General features: G+C 62.5%; 1 protein-coding gene across 2 annotated transcripts in view; it reads left to right on the forward strand.

The window, feature by feature from the left end:
- The window catches only part of CARM1 (coactivator associated arginine methyltransferase 1), a 31,077-nt gene that overhangs the window by 2,998 nt on the left and 9,968 nt on the right, over positions 1–18,111 (forward strand). For both annotated transcript variants that reach the window (XM_062179551.1, XM_062179552.1), the window contains exons 2-4: positions 13,928–14,053; positions 14,610–14,716; positions 15,525–15,629. In XM_062179551.1, the coding sequence (XP_062035535.1) occupies positions 13,928–14,053; positions 14,610–14,716; positions 15,525–15,629 (338 nt within the window). The remainder of the gene's footprint in view (positions 1–13,927; positions 14,054–14,609; positions 14,717–15,524; positions 15,630–18,111) is intronic.

The raw sequence follows: 18,111 nt of genomic DNA on the forward strand, positions 1-18,111 counted from the left end.
GGCTGCCTGCACCCCAGTCTGAGCAGGTCTGGTCTGCCGAGTGGGGAGCACCATCTCACAGTCCCCCCACAGAGGTCCGGAATGGTCCGCCGCGTGGGGGGGTGGCAGCTGGGCGGGCTAAAGTGGAGCTGCCTGTCACGCTTGGGGGTGACCAGGCAGAGATAGAGGGAGAGACAGAGCAGAGCGTCCAACCCCTGGTTTGTTCCCCAGTAGCCACCACAGCCTGGATTGGGCCAGGACGGAGCTAGGAGCTGACCAGGTCTCCCACCACGGCGGCTGGGGCCCTAGCACTGGGGCCGTTATCCGCTGCTCCCCCAGGTGCCTCAGTGGGGAACTGGATTGGAAGTGGAGCAGCCCGGACTCGAACCAGCACTCAGCCGGGGTGCCAGTGTCCCTGGGCAGCTTCGCCCGCCGAGCCGCAGCCCTGCTGCTGGGGCTCTAGGTGTGCGCCCGCTGTGAACTTCCTCCCCTGGCTTCGGCTCCCTCTCCCTGCCCTCCCTGGCTCCTTCCACGGAACACTGTGGCCAGAGTCCTGGCCCTCCCCTGTCCGCCCGAGGAGGGCGCTGCCTCCGTGCATCCAGACCCTTGTGAGTTTTTTTAAGACTATTATTTATTTATTTGAAAGGCAGTGCTACCGAGGCAGAGAGAGAGAGAGACCTTCCATCCGCTGGTTCACTTCCCAAATGGCTGCAATGGCCAGAGCTGTGCCGATCCAAAACCAGGAGCCAGGAGCTTCTTCTGGATCTCCCATGTGGGTGCAGGGGCCCAAGGACTTGGGCCATCTTCTACTGCTTTCCCAGGCCATAGCAGAGAGCTGGATCAGAAGTGGGGCAGCCGGGACTTGAACAAGCGCCCATATGGGATGCGGGCACTGCAGGCGGGGGCTTTACCCGCAGTGCCACAGCGCCAGCCCCCACCCCTGTGATTCGCGTCTCTGTGCAGGTGGGGACCCAGGAAGGCTCAGCCAGGACACCGCGCGGATCCCCTGGTGCCTCCCGCGGGGCCAGTGGGCCGGGGCTTCCTGGGGTGCCGGCTGAGGGCCCTGCACTTGGGGTCCAGCTCAGCTGTCCCGCCTCCCCGAGCCCATCCCCTGCCCAGTCGCTACCCCTGACAGTGGATCAGTGCCGCTTGGGACCCTGGGGACGGTGTGGGGGGCAGGGCGTCTGGTATGAAGCTCACATTCGGGAAACTGCGTATTCTGCCGGCGACATCACTGGCACGGCACAGGGAAGCGCCTGCTGTCCTGGGGGCGACCCCTTGATGGACGAGGAACTCCTGGGCCCCATTGCCTGACTTAGGAGGGCGGGGTGACAGCGGCGGGAGGCCCTGTGTCTGCACCCTTGCCCTGCAGGTCACCCCCGCCCCCTCCCTGCCTGTGGGGGCCACCCTGGCCTTGGTCCGGGAGAGCAGGCAGGGGCCTCCCGAGCTCTAAGGAAGCTGTGGCGGGGCTGCTGTGCTTGGACACCGGCCGCCCGCTCCCGGACCGGAGGCAGCTTCCGGGCTGTGGCCAACACGGAGGGGCCCAGGCTGGGGACGGCACAGTCCCGGGGGGCTGTGTTGCTCAGCACACGCCAGTCCTCGCCGGGGACTAATTGTCGTCCCCGACATTGAGGGTGTCGGTGTCTCGGCGGTGGCTGGCATTTATTGAGCGCCTGCTGTATACTGGCTCTGGCCGACGCCAGTGCTGGGCATGGGGCCGGCTGGGGGTGGTGGTGGTGGGGAACGCCCGGGGCCGGTGGGCAGCATTTAAGCAGTGGGGGCTGAGAGGCTCTGACCCTTTTGGAGGGTTGCTGAGGGGAGAAAATGCACCGAGACTCCTGGTGCCGTGTGCAGCATCGTGGAGGAGCCGGCGGGAGTGTGAGCGGCGCCATGTTGGCTTGTGTGGGTTTGCGCGGGGTGCTCCCCCGAGGCCGAGATCTGCGGCCCCCGCCCTGTGCACAGCTCGGGACGGATCTCCGTCGCTGGGCGGTGAGTGCTGTGCCCGCTGGCTCTCGCCAGAGGATGCTGGGAGTGTCGAGGCAGGAGGAGGAGGATGGTGGGGAACCTGACCCCGGCCACCTGGAGAGGAACCGGAAGCCCCGTCTGACCGAGAAGGCTTCGTGTGGCTCAGGCTGGATCGCGTCTGCTGGGGGGCAGTGGGGGCCGCCGGGCTGCTGGTGGTGGCCCCCCGTGTGTTCCCGCCAGTCCCTACAGCACCTCTGTGACCACAGAGGTGAAGGCTTGACCAGCCCACGGGAGGTGGCCGGCACGCGGCAGGGCTGGCTGCCTGGTGCCCACCTGACGGTGTTTTCGTGGTTCAGGGAAGGAACCGTAGCGGGATCTGTTTGATCTTTGCCTAGCCATGAGGCGAAGTAGCCCTGGCTGAAACAAGATAGGCCTTTGACTTTTTGTGTCCTCCTGTGGGAGTGTGGAGGTTGGCAGGTGCCGGTCCCCGGGGCTGCCATGGCATCTGTGGAGTCCTTGTTCCGGGCTCCCTCCCGCATTCCCAAGCCTCGATCTTGTCTTCATGGTTCAGCGTGGTTGCTGGGATCCAACCATTGCATCCTACTTTCCAGACTGTAAGACAGAAGAGATAAAGGAGAAAGGGTAGAAAGAGCATGGGGCCAGGCACGGGGACTGTGGCTGTCGACTCCAGCTGTGTGTGTGTGGGGGGGGGGGGATCCCGGGAGTCACCTTGGCCGCAGTGGCTCGCACTTGGGTCTGCGTTCTAGAGGGGCCCTGCCGTGGGCGGGGTGGGCACGGCCACCCCCGTGGGCAGAAGCCCCCTCTGAGGCACGGCGGAGCCAGGGGCAGGCAGGGCCGGTCTGAATCCCAGGGCCGCAGCGCCTGCCTCTCGCTCCTGTGGAGAGGTGGCTCCCGCAGCAGCAGCCAGGCAGAGACAGCAAAGGCCGGCAGGAGCTTCCAGACCAAGGCGCGTGACGGGGTGGAGCGAGGCGTTCCCCCCAGGACGGCGGGGACCAGGCCCTGCCCCGGGTGGAGTGCAGCCGGCCTCCGTGTCCACCTCGGGGAAGGTGGTGTCTGTCCTGAGCGCGCACGGCCACTTTTCTTGTCTTGGTGTCTGGGGGCGCCCTGTGGATGCCTGGGGGCGACTGCAGCCTCCAGTATCTTTCTTCTTCTTTTCTCTTCTCTTCTCTTCTCTTCTTTTCTTTTTTTTTTCTTTTCTTTTCTTTTCTTTTCTTTCCTCTTCTCGTCTCGTCTCGTCTCGTCTTTTCCCCTCTCTCTCTTTCTCTTTTGATTTCTATTTCTCTTTCTCAGAGACGAAGAGAGAGAGTGTCCACCTGCTGGTTCCCTCCCCAAATGCTCACAACAGCCAAGGCTGGGCCAGGCAGGAGCCTGGGGCTCCATCCAGGTCTGCGCAGGGGCAGGGGGGCAGGGGCCCAAGTGCTTGAGCCACCACCTGCTGCCTCCCAGGACGCGCAGTAGCAGGGAGCCAGATCGGAAGTGGAGCAGCCAGGACTCAACCTGCTGGCATCGCAGGTAGAGGCTTCACCAATGCCGGTCTCACTCCAATATTTTTATATTTTCTATTTTTGACTTTTTTTTTTTTTTATTTGAAAGAGTTACAGAGAGAGGAGAGGCAGAGAGAGAGAGGTCTTCCATCCGCTGGTTCACTCCCCAATTGACCGCAACAGCCGGAGCTGCGCCGATCCGAAGCCAGGAGCTTCTTCCAGGTCTCCCACACGGGCGTAGGGGCCCAAGGACTTGGACCATCTTCCACTGCTTTCCCAGGCTGCAGCAGAGAGCTGAGTCAGAAGTGGAGCAGCCAGGGCTCGAACCGGCGCCCATATGGGATGCTGGTGCTGCAGGCCGGGGCTTTAACCAACTGTGCCACAGTGCCAACCCCTTAGATTTTTAAAACATTTCTATTTCTGGCCAGCACCGTGGCTTAACAGGCTAATCCTCCACCTTGCGGCACCGGCACACCGGATTCTATCCCGGTTGCCCCTCTTCCAGGCCAGCTCTCTGCTATGGCCCGGGAAGGCAGTGGAGGATGGCCCAAGTGCTTGGGCCTTGCACCCGCATGGGAGACCAGAAGCACCTGGCTCCTGGCTTCGGATCAGCGCGATGCGCTGGCCGCAGCGGCCATTGGAGGGTGAACCAACGGCAAAAAGGAAGACCTTTGTCTCTCTCTCTCTCTCACTATCCACTCTGCCTGTCAAAAAAAAAAAAAAAAAATTCTATTTCTGAGGTTGCATTTAAAAAGAAAAGATTTATTATTAGAAAGAGTTAAAGAGAGAGGAGAGACAGATCTTCCATCTACTGGTTCACAAATGTCCACATCGGCCAGGGCTGGGCCAGGCTGGAGCCGGAAGCCAGGACCTGGGCCTCCCATGTGGGTGCAGGGGCCCAAGGACTCGGGCCCTCCTTCACTGCTCTCCTGGGTGCATTAGCGGGGAGTCCACCCATGCAGGATCCGGGCTCGCAGTCTGCAGCTTCAACCTGCTGTGCCACGTGCCAACCCCAAGTTGAGAAGTTCGCTGAACCCAGGTTTGCACCGCTGGGGACCCGTCTTGGCCTCAGCCTCTCCCTTGGACAGCTCAGCAGGACCCCCTCCTGGGCCAGTCCTGGGCCCTTGCCGGCCTCGGCCCGGGGCAGCCGTTGGGAGAGCACCGAGCCTCCTTCCGCTTCGCCTGAGTGCCATGGGTGATCCTGACGGCCCAGCTTACTGGGTCCTGTGTGAGCAGGGTTCTGTCTCGGGCGCAGCCGGGCAGGTGTGAGCTCCTTCCTGGGGAGCCCCTGCATTGGCACACCTGTGTGTTGCGGCTGGCGCGTCAGGGCCAGCAGGGTGCGGGCAGGCTCAGAGCTAGGATTCTGAGGTCACGCACGGTTTGCCGTGTTGGTAGAAGAGTCACCGGGCAGTGACCTGCAAGGGGCCTCTGGCTGTCCCTTCCCCTCCCTCGCTGCGGGGTGGGGCGACAGTGGCACTCCCGAGATGGGCACCCCCCAGGGCCGGCGGGTATCTGGGCAGAGGCCCCCGCCTGTTTCCGCCAGGTGGCACCGGCCGGGAGTGAAGAGTTTGTGCCTGGCAGCCGCAGGCTGAGGGGTGGTGGGTGGGAGAGGTTGGGCCCGGGGCGGGAGCAGTGGGGAAGCCCCCGAAGGGCTGGGCGCAGGGGCTGGCCGTGGTCACTGGGTGGTCACTGCTCATCCAGCCCCACGAGAGCAGCCGAAATCCACTGAGCACGTGCTGTGGGCCACTGCTTGTGTTAGGAGCCAGGGACGGGGTGTGCCCGAGGTGATGCCCAAGGCCTGGGGGCCCAGAACTCATGGTCCCACAGGGATCTGGGCTGCGAGGCCTGTGGGTGCTGGTGCGGGAGGCTGGCCAGGGCCGCCCCCCTGTTCAGGAGGGGGTATTAAAGCTGCTCTTAGACTGGAACCTCACGGGAGAGAAGGTGAAGGTGCGCAGGAGCCCAGCTCCCTGCTGCTGGGGGTGTGGCGTGGGTCAGGGAGAGGCCGTGGCTCCGCCCACCCATGGGCAGCCTTTGACAGCTGTGGTCACCCAAAGCAAGGGTGGGCCCTGTTCCTCCCTCTCCGTAGTTTCTGGCTTTTTCTGGGGGCGGGGGGGGGGAGCTGGGGAGCTGCTCCTCCCAGGCACTGCCAGGCAGGGCACTGTTGGAAACATCCAGTCTGGTCTGGGGGGGCTCTGTCTCGGCCCCCACCCCTTATTTTATTTCATCATTCTGTGCCTAAGTGATTCCTTCCCCGGGGCTTTGGCGGGATGCCGCCAGGGCTGTCTGCCTTTAAGGCTGTTGGCAGCTATGGTCCGCTGGCTGCCGTACACTTGTCTGAGTGAGGTGGCTCTGGACCGCGCAGCCGTGGCCGGGAAAGGCCAGGGCTGACCCGGGCGCTTGTCACGCGAGTAAATGATCAGAGTGGGCTGGGCCCTCCCAGAGAAGTCGCCCGTCTTCCTAGAGCTGGAGGGGCCGCAGGCGGCGCCTCCCCGTGTCTGCGCGGCCCTGCGGGTGAGCTGGTTTGGGGATGTGGGGCACCTGGCCGTTACTCCCCGCTGCCCGCCCCTCCCAATCGGTGCCTCTCGGGCTCTCACGGCCCCACGCACACCAAGCAGGCCTTGTCCACGTCCCTGCCCCAGGCGCTGTACGATCAGACTGTCCGGGCCATCACTTCTGTCCAGGAAATGGAGCTGCTGAGGGGGCAGAGGCCCGCGGGAGCCCACAGCCCCCCTGCCCCCGGGTATCCGGAAGGCTGGTTCCTCCCCCACCCCCACCCAGAGCTGCCAGGGGCTCCCTGGGCTCTGCCGCGCGCCCCCCTTGCCTGAGCTCCATCTGGAGGCCAGGCCGCCCTGCTAACTCAAACATCCTGTTTTCTCAGCCGCGACGGGGCCTTTGGGGCCCCGTGGACGGTGCTCCCGCGCTCCTGCGGCCCTGGGACATCCTGTTTGTCGTTGCCAGCTGATGGGCAGAACCTCTCCTGCAAGACGGGCCTGGGCCTCAGCCCCCAGGTGGCGTCTCCCTGCCTGGCCCACAGTCCCCTCTCAGCCCCCGCTGCAGGGACACCGTCGGCCAGACCCTTGGTGACCCACTGGCTGTCCTACGCGTGGGAGTGGGGAGCTGGGGCACTGAGCAGCCAGGCCCCGAGCATGGCCCCCACGGCCTTGCTGCCCCTAGAGGCCGGCGTGGGGTTCGGCAGTGCCTGCTGCCCCATAATCAGAGTTGCCGAGTCCCGGAGTGTGGAGCGAGGGGACGAGGGGCCTAGGGGCCTCTGCTGCTTGGCCCCCTTCTCAGGCTCCTCCACATCTGCTGTCCCCTTTGTGGCTCACAAAGCCCTAATTAGCATGGACGGGGACATTTGCATGGACGCACTCCCTCCCGCTTTCCTTTCTTTGTCTCCTGCTCCAGCCTGGGGTCGCCATTGTACACCCCTGCACTCGGGCTCCTGCCCAGGTGCCGCGGGTCCCTGAGCCCAGCCCCACCCCCGCGCTGCGTGCCCCCTTGGCCCGGTGGCACACACTTGGGAGTCTAGGCGGAGCAGTCGGGCTGGAGAGGCGGCTGCCCCAGGGGAGCCAGGGCCCCAGGCCCTCCTCATCCCTGGGTGGCTCCTCGGCCCTTCCCCTTTCCTAGTTCTGGGTTCGGGTCAGCACTCTGCCCCCAGGCTCCGGCTCTACGGCCTGCCAGAGAATTGCTGACCCGGGGTCCTGGTGGCTCCTTGTCCTGTTGTCCACTTGAAGAGGGGCCGGAACACCTGGCCTGTAAGCTGTGCGACTTACACAGCGCTGATCCCTGCCTGGGCTGAGCCAGCTGTGACCTCGGGTCCAGCATTCTCTCCTGGACTCCCCTCTGCTCTCCCTGGGGCCCCGGGGCCAGGGCTCCAGTGAGGACTTGTACCTGGCCGGAGAGCAGGGCTTTTGTGGGTGGCTGCCAGGGTGCAGGCCCCGGGCCAGGCCGGGTGGGTGCAGGGGCTGGGCTCCCTCCTCCAGCTCCACCCAGCAGGGGCCCAGGGCAACTCCTGCTACCCTCCCCCATCCCGTCCCAGGGTGGGGGTCAAGTCAGGCCTGTGCACTCCCTGGAGGGCCTGGGAGGGCCTTGGGTGGAAATCTGGAGGGTGGGGCCTGCAGAGTCCCCCCCCCCCCAGCCTGTGACCTGGGCTCTTCTAGGGCAAGGGCGTCTGTCTCCAGCTTGAAGCTATGCACAAACAATGGGCGGGGAGGGCGAGGGCGCTCCCCTCCCCGAGGCGGCCCGAGTTTCTTCATTGTGTTTCTAGAACACCCAGAACGCCCCCTGCACGCCCCTCCCCCTCACCTGTGTGTCTCTTTCCAGTCCTGTCCCTGGTGCGGGGTCGCTCAGCCTTGGCTGCCACCAGCTCATTCATTCATTCCCACACTCATTCCACTGGGTTTAGGTTTTCGCCACTTTGCATTCAAAATTTTTGTAAAGATTTATTTATTTATTCGAAAGGCAGTGCTACAGAGAGGCAGAGGCAAAAGCAGAGAGAGGGGTCTTCCATCTGCTGGTTCACTCCCCAAATTGCCTCCACGCCGTAGCTGGGCCAGTCTGAATCCAGGAGCTTCTTTCGGGTCTCCCACGTGGGTGCAGGGACCCAAGGATTTGGGCCATCCTCTACCGCCCTCCCAAGGCACAGCAGAGAGCTGGATCGGAAGCGGAGCAGCTGGGACTTGAACCAGTGTCCCTATGGGATGCCGGCACTGCAGGCAGTGGCTTTCCCCGCTACGCCACTGTGCCGGCCCCTGCGTTCATTCTGAGGGAGTCTTTGCCAACGCTGGCAGTAGGGGTGGAGGCTCGGGGCCTCTGAAGGGTCACCTAGCGTTAGTGTCACCCTGAGGCCCGGGGGCGGGGTCACCTGGAGCCCAGGGTGACCTCAGGGGCCTCAGGCAGCCCAGGCTGGGCAGAGTGCGACAGCAGCTGCGCCCAGCAGGCACCAGCTTGGGTTACTGCGGGGCTCGGGGCCAGGCCGCGCCAGGATTCCCGGCTGCCACCCTTGCCAAGCCTCCCGCCACCTCGCAGCACGGGGCTCCTCCTCTCCCACCTTACAGCCGGGGCCCTAGAGGAGTGCAGGCAGGTGCGGTGCGGGGCAGGCTCCAGGGCTCTGTCATCCCACCCCTTGGGTGTGTCCCAGTCTGGAGCCGGTGAGCAGACTAAGGTTGAGGCTCATGAGGAGTTGCCCATTAGAGTGGTCACGGAGCCTGACTGGCAGGTGGGCGCACGGGCATGGTCAGGTGGGGGCATGGCGGAGGGTGTGGTCTCCAGCTCCTCTCCGCCCGCCCGCCTGCATCCTTGCTTTGCCCACTGCAGAGGCCAGGGGGTGGGGTGGGGTCTTTTGTGGTCGGCCCCTCCCTGCCCCTTGTTCTTGGCCCAGGGATGGAAGGGGTGTGACTCCGGGAGTCCCCAGGATTCCCTCGGACCGGGTCTGTCTAGCCCGAGAGGAAGCCTGCGGTGGGGAGTGGGGGAGCAGCCGTACTGGGGAGCCTTGCTGTGCGGCCCCTGGATCCGTGAGGCCTCCGACGCCCCTGGACCCTGCACCCTGCCTGCCTCTGTCCCTGTGAGCGCTCGCACCTGCCGGGGGCCGTGCCCGCAGCCTCCATGCCGTGGGGACTGGCCCAGCAGACGCTGGAGGACCTCCCGGAGGTGGTTAGGAATTGGCAGAGGGCAAGGTGTTCCGGAGCAAGGGGGCCGGCGGCCCAGGCCAGCCGGTGTGGGAGCTCTGGGGACCTGGCAGGCAGAGCAGGTGAGAGACCACAGCAGCTGGGCCCTGTAAGATAACAGGCTGGGCTGTTAACTGGCTGAGGCACAGGCCCCTGGGAGCTCAGAGCCCCCTGGGATAAGCCTCCCAGGCCCCAGGGCGTGGTGTGTGGGGTGGCAGGGACAGGGCGGGCAGCGCCCTTGCCTGCCATGCCTGTCCACGCCTATCATCTCTTGTGCCCCATGGTGGGGGTCCCCCAGGGTCTGCTGACCCCGGACCCAGCAAAGAGGGGGCTTGATTCCGAGACCAGTGGGGACAGAAGCCGTGTCCCCTGAGCACTGCAGCCTCCCCGGCCCCATCAACACTGCCTGGCCAGCCCTGTCCACCTCCCTGGGTCTCCTGTGGGGTTGGAGCGTGAGTCTGCAGGGAGGAGGGGGAGTCGGTGCCCAGCCGGCAGCCCTCTCCCTGCCTTCCCCCGATCTCTCCCTCAGACTTGGACACTCCCCTTGCTTGCTGCAGGTGCTCCCAGCACCTGCCCGGCGGCCAGCAGAGTGGGAAGTGGCCAGTGCCCACCTCTGCACCTGTACACCCCGGAACCTGGCCCTGCAGGGATGTATCAACAGTTTTATTGGCACACGGCCATGCCAGCTCATTGCTTCAAGGCAGTATGGAGCCACCTTAGCTGAGACCATGCTGCCTAAGGGTGGCCGGGCCCTGCCCTGGGGCGTGCGCTGGCTATGAGCAGGGACCCTGGAGCCCATCAGTACTGCTGCTCTCGCTGTGTGACCTCAAGCAAGAGACTTGACCTCTCTGAGCGAGCTCAGGGGTGCAGACAGTCCCAGGAGTGACGTGAAGGGGGTCGGGCTCTGCCCCGTGGAGCTGGCCCCTGCCTTCTGGGTCCCTGAGCTGAGCCCAGGCTCCAGCAGGATGGGGTGCAGTGGGCAGGCAAGAGAGCAGGCCTGGGCAGCCATGGTGTGTGTACTCTGGTGGGGCCTGTGTGGGCTCAGCCGACCTGGGTCAGCGAGAACCCAGCACAGCTTGCTGGCCAGGGAGCCCCCTCTTCAGCCACACACCCCCGGACGTTTTCCCAGAGTCACTGCCCACGTCACTGGGCTCTGGGGACCGGCACAGGGGGGCTTTCTCCTGCCACCTCCAGAGTTCGCTACCAGCACGGATGCCAGCTCGGGGTCGACCTGAGGTTTGCAGATACACAGGGTCTGTGGGGGGGAGGGGATGGGTGACCACCCCTCCCGGGCCCATGGCCCTAGAGACCCCCCTGGTAGGGGGAGACACCCACCCCTGGCACCTGTACCCCCCACCCCCAGTCTGGAGCCACGAGGCTGGGTGGCCGCAGGTGACCCCGGGCCAGGGACTGGTCCCCAGGTGTGCACTTACACAGTGGGTCACAGCGAGTGGCCTGGGGCCTGTGGGGGTTGGGGAGGGGCTCATGTGTGTGACTGGGGCAGGGGCGCAGGCCAGAGGGCCTCAGCGGCCAGGCTGAGCGTTTTACAAGCGAGAAGGAGGATGGTCCAGCCCGCTGGGTGTTTGACATGGCAGATCTCTCCCAGGTGTCCCCCAAGACGCCAGGGCGGGCCTGGGGGTCTGGCTGGGATGGTGAGGGAGTGCTGGCCCTGCAGGTCAGCTTGCGCCCGGCCCTGGCTACCAGATGCTGCCAGGGGTCACTCGGCCACAGGTGCTGCGGTCGCCTGCCCGGCGCCTGGGTCCTGGTCCCCGTGTCATTGCCCGGGCACGGCGGGCAGCTCAGCTGCATCTTCTGCGCCCCCCCCCCCCCCGGGGTGCACGGGCCAGGGCTCCGAGTCTCTTTCCAGAGCCGCTTGTAGCTGGATCTGGGAGCACCTGGCCCTGGTCCCCTTGGCTGGGCCACGGCCACGCCCCCCCAGCCCTCGCTCCTGGCCTGTGGCCAGGGAATACCCGTGTCCCCCATTGGTTCATCCTGATATTGGCAACATTTTTATTCACATAACCTGACACAGACTGTTGTACAGCACGAGATCAGGGCATGCGGGCGTCCCCAGCGTGGGGCCCCGGCGTCTCTGTCCCCTCGCTAACCATTTCCGCCACCCCGGGGCTGCTCAGCAGCTGCTGCCCGTGTCCGTCCGTGCATCTCTGCGTTTCCCAGTTCTGAGTGTTGGGTGGACGTGGATTTGGACGCCCCGGCCGCCCGTCAGTGACGGCAGCGTGGTGGGGCTCCCTCTCCCCGCGGGCACTGTCGCGCTTGTCCCTACAGCGGGCCCCTGCCCTGCCTTCACCCAGGCAGAGATGGGTGTCCCTCCTCCCCTTGCTCCTTTTTTAGATTTACTTACTTATTTGAAAGGCAGCGTGACTGTGCGAGGGAGGGACAGACAGACAGACAGACTCAGCTTCTACTGCAGGTTTATTCCCCCGATGGCCACAACAGCTAACAGCTGGGGCTGGGCCCGGCTGAAGCCCGCAGCCTGGAACTCCATCCTGGTCTCCCACGTGGGTGTCAGGGACCCCAGCCCTGGGGCCCCCACCTGCTGCCTCCAAAGGGCATTAAAGTAGTAGGGAGCCAGCAGCCACCGGGCCACACCTCGTCCTGTATTTTTTTTCTTTCTTTTCTTTTTTTTTTTTTTTTTTTTTTTGGACAGGGAGAGTGGATAGAGAGAGAGAGACAAAGGTCTTCCTTTGCCATTGGTTCACCCCTCAATGGCCACCGCGGCCGGTGCACCGCGCTGATCCGAAGGCAGAAGCCAGGTGCTTCTCCTGGTCTCCCATGGGGTGCAGGGCCCAAGCACTTGGGCCATCCTCCACTGCACTCCCGGGCCATAGCAGAGAGCTTGCCTGGAAGAGGGGCAACCGGGATAGAATCTGGCGCCCCGACTGGGACTAGAACCTGGGGTGCCGGTGCTGCAGGCGGAGGATTAGCCTAGTGAGCCACGATGCCGGCCTCGTCCTGTATTTTCTTCTTGAGACACAAAAGGTTTGAACTCTAATAAAGTCCGGTTGTGACTTTTTCCTTCGTGGTGCGTGCTTTAGGCGTTGTGTCTAGGGATCCACTGTAAAACCCCAGGTCCCCCATTTAACTCTGTGTGCTCTTCGAAGAGCGTTCATGTTTTAGCTGTTAGGTTTGGGTCATCAGTCGCTTTGGGTTTTTGTTTACATATTAATGCACTGGCCACTGTACCAGCATAGCTCATTTTGAAATTGGGAAATATGAATCCTCCAGCCTTGCTCTGTTTTGGTTTTTTTTGTTTGTTTGTTTTTTTGTTTGTTTTTTTTTAAGGTGTATTTGATGGCTGGTGCTGTGGTGTAGTGGGCTAAACCGCCACCTCGCCAGCGCCCCATATGGGTACTGGTTTGTGTCCCGGCTGCTCCACCTCCAATCCAGCTCTCTGCTGATGAACCTGGGAAAGCAGCAGAGGATGGCCCAAGTGCTTAGGCCCCTGCTCCCACATGGGAGACCCGGATGGAGCTCCTGGCTCCTGGCTCTGGCCCAGCTCTGGCTGTTGCAGCCATCTGGGGAGTGAACCAGCAGATGGAAGACCTCTCTCTGTCTCTTCGTGTCTCTGCCTGTAACTCTATCTCTCAAATAAATAAATAAATAAAAATTTTAAAAAACAGATTTATTTATTTGAAAAGAAGAATGACAGAGAGAGAAAGAGAGAGAGAGAGCTCTTCCATCTACTGGTTCATCGCCCAAATGCCCACAGCAGCAGGGGCAGGGCTGGGCTGAAGCCAGGGTCCAGGCGCTCCCTGGGGGTCCCCAGGTGTGTGTCAGGGGCCCAAGGACTCGGCCTATTTCCGTTGTTTGTTCTGGGGGATTGGCAGGGAGCTGGCTGGGAGGCAGAGCAGCTGAGGCTGGAATCGCACTCTCCTAGGGGATTCTGCTGTGGCAGGTGGCGGCTGGGCCCTCCGGGCTGTGCTGGCGGCTGGAAACAGTGTTACTGCTGCTCTGTAGGTGCTGGCCTCTGGCAGGGTGTTGTTTCTAGAGCCAGCTGCTGGAAGTCCCTTTCACCATCTCCACCAGTGTCTTTTTTTTTAAACATATAAATTTGGAGTAGGACTAGCTTTTGCCCATAGCATCTTTTTGTTGTTGTTGTTGTTAAATTTATTTTTATTTTATTTTTAAAAAGATTTTTTATTTGAAAGGCATGGTGAGAGAGAGAGAGGGAGACCTTTCATCTTCTGGTTCAGTCCTCAGATGGCTCTAATGGCTGGAGCTGAGCTGTTCTGAAGCCAGGAGCCAGGAGCTTCTTCTGGGTCTGCTCTGTGGGTGCAGGGGCCCAAGGACCTGGGCCATCTTCTACTGCTTTAGCAGGGAGTTGGATCAGAAGTGGAGCAGCTGGGACTCAAACCTACACCCCTATGGACGTAGGTGGCAGTGGCTTTACCTACTACGTGACAACGCTGCCCCCCACATGCGTGTTCTAAGGATGAGGGGCATTGGTCTAAAGACCCCAGTGTCATGGTCCCATTGAAATCACTGAAGCAGCGAGACTCCAGCCCTCGCAGCCCCCACTTGTCTCCCCAGCCTGTCCCCAGCCTGTGGTCCGGGTGGCCTCTGTCGGCCGCCCTGGAGGAGCTCCGAGCACTCTGCCCCGCCCACCACCGGCCGGGTTGAGATGAGGCGCGCTGTGTCTCCAAGCCTGCTCCGCGACCTGCCTCCGGCTTCTGTTGTCCCAGGGAGACCTGAGCGTGCTGAGCGGGATGTGGAGGGACCCAGGCACGGGGAGTGTGGTGGGGGTGGGGGCGGCCAACTGGGAAGCCCCGCTCACGCAGCCTGTTCTCGCAGATGAAGACGTGTGTGTGTTCAAGTGCTCGGTGTCGCGGGACACGGAGTGCAGCCGCGTGGGCAAGCAGTCCTTCATCATCACCCTGGGCTGCAACAGTGTCCTCATCCAGTTCGCCACGCCCAGCGGTAGGTGCCCCCCCCCATCTCCATCTGAGTCCCCCGGGCGGGCGGCAGGGACCTAAGAACCCCCACCCCCAGGATCTCCATCTGAGTCCCCCGGGCGGGTGGCAGGGACCTAAGAACCCGAGCCATCACCCTGCCAGGGCTGCACCAGTCGGGACTGGGAACAGAGGCGCGGCTCCCAGCTAGGCGCACCCACAGAGCTCAACCTGCTGCCCCACAGCGCTGGCCCGACGTGTCCCCAGCTCTGAGCCCCTCTGTGTCCACCGGGATTCCCCAGTCCCCTGGCGCTGGACATCGAGGGCCACCCTTGTGTCCCCTGCCACACACAGAGCTGCTCAGTGGACGGCGCTGGTTGCCACGGGTCTGAGCCCGGGGTCAGTGGTGCCCCTGGGGCGCGCCCCGTGGACACCTGTCCCCGCCCGGCGTGTGGGTCACCCCAGCACGGCCACCCTCCCTGTATTTGAAACCTGAATACTGATTCGAGGTGGAAGCCATCTCCAGGTCACGCTGGTGCAAAGCGCGCACCGCCCGCCGTGACCCCTGCCCCTCCCCCTTGCAGATTTCTGCTCCTTCTACAACATCCTGAAGACCTGCCGGGGCCACACCCTGGAGCGGTCCGTGTTCAGCGAGCGGACGGAGGAGTCCTCGGCCGTTCAGTATTTCCAGGTGGGTGGGTGCCCGCCCTGTGGCCCGGGGCCGTCCGCACAGGGCAGGCCCACCTGGGTTCCCGTCCTGGCTCTGCCTCTGCTGGCCCGTGGCCGTGGGCAAGTGCCCTCCTGCGCCTGGTGGGCCTTAGTTTTCCTCATCTGTGCAGTGGAGCCGCGGGTCCGGCCCCAGGGAGTTGCTGGGAGGGTCTGAGTGCAGGCGCCGCTCAGGTGCCGGGCGTGTTTGGTCATGGTGGAGCAGTGGCGAGGTGCCGAGCCTTCGCCGCGCGCCTGGCACCCGTCTGAGTGCTTTCTGTGCCCAGAGGCGCCTGGGGCCTCCCAGCGCGTCTAGGAGGTAAGTGCTGTTATTGTCCCCATTTTTCAGATGAGAAAGCTGGGGCTCAGAGAGGTTAAGTGACTTGCTCCAAGTCACCCATCTATTATGCCACAGAGCCAAGCTGGGATGCCAGGTCTGCCTGCGGCCAGAGCCTGTGGCCCTGCTCCGGCGCCACGCTGCCTCCCGACTGCCCGGCGTCTTGCAGACAGACGCCGTCCTCAGCTCCGGGGCGCTCTTCCTTCTGCTCCTGCTCTCCCTGGGGCCCTTGCCGTGGGGCAGTTGGCCCCTGATGCCAGAGCCCCGCCTGGGGCACATCCCGAGTTCTCCTCTGGGGGCGGGGCTGGGGGTCCACACGGCACACAGCTGGGGCCGTCCTGCTCCCTGCCCGCAGGGAGCCAGCAGGTGCAAGCCGGCACGGGGAGGGGGGCGTGGCCTCCGAGGGGAGGTGGCAGGGCCGGCGCGAGCCCTGTGCCATGGCGCGTCTCTGTTCCAGTTTTACGGCTACCTGTCCCAGCAGCAGAACATGATGCAGGACTACGTGCGGACAGGCACCTACCAGCGCGCCATCCTGCAGAACCACGCCGACTTCAAGGACAAGGCGAGCTGGGCCCGGCGGCGCGCGGGGCTGGGGGTGGGGGTGGGGACGGAGAGGCCAAGACAAAGGTGTCCTACATGCTGGTCCACTCCCCAGATGGCCGCAGTGAGTCAGGGCTGGGCCAGGTCGAGGCCAGGACCCCAGAACTCCATTCCCGTCTCCCACGTGGGTGGCAGGGACCCAAGTACATGGGTGTGCGTTGGCAGGGAGCCGGAATCGGAAGCAGAGCTGACATGGCCCCAGGCACTCCAGTACAGGCTGCAGGTGTCCCAAGCCCCCCCCCCCCCCCCTTTTTCTTTTTTAAGATTTATTTATTTGAAAGAGTACACAAGAAAAGGAGAGAGAGGTCATCCATCTACTGGTTCACTCCCCAATTGGCCGCAATGGCCAGAGCTGCACCGATCTGAAGCCAGGAGCTCCTTCTGGGTCTCCCACACAGGTTCAGGGGTCCAAGGACTTGGGCCATCTTCCACTGCTTTCCCAGGCCACAGCAGAGAGCTGGATGGGAAGTGGAGCAGCCAGGACTGGAACCGGTGCCCATATGGGATGTCAGTGCTGCAGGCAGTGGCTTTACCCGCTACACCACAGCGCCGGCCCCCAAGTCCCTTCTTAACCACTGCACCAAACACCAGTGCCTGCTCATTGATTTCTATCTTAAAGTTTGAGGGGATCACAAGAGCGGAGGACTGAACATAAACGGGTGCTCCCAAACGTTAGTGGAGAAAGGGAATTAAAAGTTCAGGGGCCAGCATTGTGCAGTGAGTTAGTCTGCTTTTGACACTGACGTCCCATATGGGCTGCGGTTCGAGTCCCGGCTGCTCCTCTTCCGATCCAGCTCTCTGCTGTGGCCTGGGAGAGTGGCAAAGATAGTCCAGGTGCTTGGGCCCCTGCGCCCACACGGGAGCCAGATAGAGGTCCCAGCTCCTGGTTTTTGGTGGTCATTTGGAGAGTAAACTAGGGGATGAAAGATCTCTCCCCCTCTCTCTCTGCCTCTCTCTAACTGCTTTTTTTTTTTTTAATAAGTAAATAAATATTAAAAAAAAAGGAGAGATAGAGGGAGAGGTTTTCCATCTGTTGATTCACATCCAAAATGACTGTAACGGCCAGAGGTGGGCCAGTCTGAAGCCAGGAGCCAGGAGCTTCTTCCTGGTCTACCATGTGGCTGCAGGGGCCCAAGTTCTTGGGCCGTCTTCCACTGCTTTTCCAGGCCATAGCAGAGAGCTGGATCTGAAGTGGAACAGCCGGGACTCGAACCAGTGCCCCATGGGATGCCAGCACCACAGGCAGCGGTTTTACCCGCTATGCCACAGTGCCGGCCTCTCTCTCTCTCTGTCTCTGTCTCTCCCTCTCTGCAACTCTGTCTTTCAAATAAATAATCAGATGTTTAACAAGGCAAGTTTATTTGGTGCACAAAAAATTCTGACACCCACGTCTCGTGTTCCTGTGATTTCCGTGTCCCCGAGCTTTCTGTGGTCCGAGGGGTATCAGCTGCACCTCGCGTGCTCCACGGGGGACACGAGCCGCCAGATGTCACTTCCATGTGTGGCCGTCGGCAGAGGCTTTGGGATTTAGACCCTGAGCTGGGTGCCAGAACACTAGGCTCTCTCCCGGCAGCGCCTCAGGACATCGGTCAGCTGCTACGTGACCGAGGGGTCCTCCTCGTCCACTCCCCGGCAGACACCTGTTAGAAACAAACTATGCATGAGTTTCAGAACGTCGTGCACCCACATAAGCTGAGCTTCTCCCCTTTCCCATGAGCTGTTTCAAGGGGCCGCATTTTTAAGGTGTGCAACATGATGTTTTGTCCTTTTCTACTTCTTTGAAAGACAGAGTGACCGAGAGCCATCTCCCACTTACTGGGTCACCCCCCAGGGCAAGGACCAGACCAGGGCAGAGCTGGAGCCAGGGACTTCCTCGTCGTGTGTCTTACATAAAGTGAAGTGGGGTGCGCACGCTGTGATGCAGAGAGATGCCGCGTGGGGCCCGCGTCCCACCCTGGGGGGCTGCGTTCTTTTCCCACCGCTGCTTCTAGCCCAGCCCCCTGCTCATGCGCACTCTAGGAGGCAGCAGGGAGGGCTCAAGGGCTTGGGTCTCTGCCTCCCACGTGGGAGAGCCGGGTGGAGCTCCTGGCTCCTGGCTTTGTCCTGGCCCAGTCCCAGCCGTGGTGGGCATTTGGAAGTGCAGCAGTGCGTGGGGAAATCTATGTGTCCCTGCCTTTTAAATAAAAATAAGTGAAAGTTAAGGTGAAATAGTATTTGTTTGTAACCTGTGTACATTCTCTCCCATATACTTTAAAGATTTATTTATTTAGATTTGAAAGGCAGAGTCGCAGAGAGGGAGGGAGAGACAGACAGAGGGAGAGAGAGAGAGAGAGAGGTGGGGAGAACGTGGAAGAGAGAGATCTTCCATCGGCTGGTTCCTTCCCCATATGGCCCCAGTGGCCGGGGCTGGGCCAGGCTGCATCCGCGGTGAGCTGGCTGCTCTC

The sequence above is a fragment of the Lepus europaeus genome, chromosome 20 (genome assembly GCF_033115175.1).
Source record: "Lepus europaeus isolate LE1 chromosome 20, mLepTim1.pri, whole genome shotgun sequence".
NCBI lineage: Eukaryota > Metazoa > Chordata > Mammalia > Lagomorpha > Leporidae > Lepus > Lepus europaeus.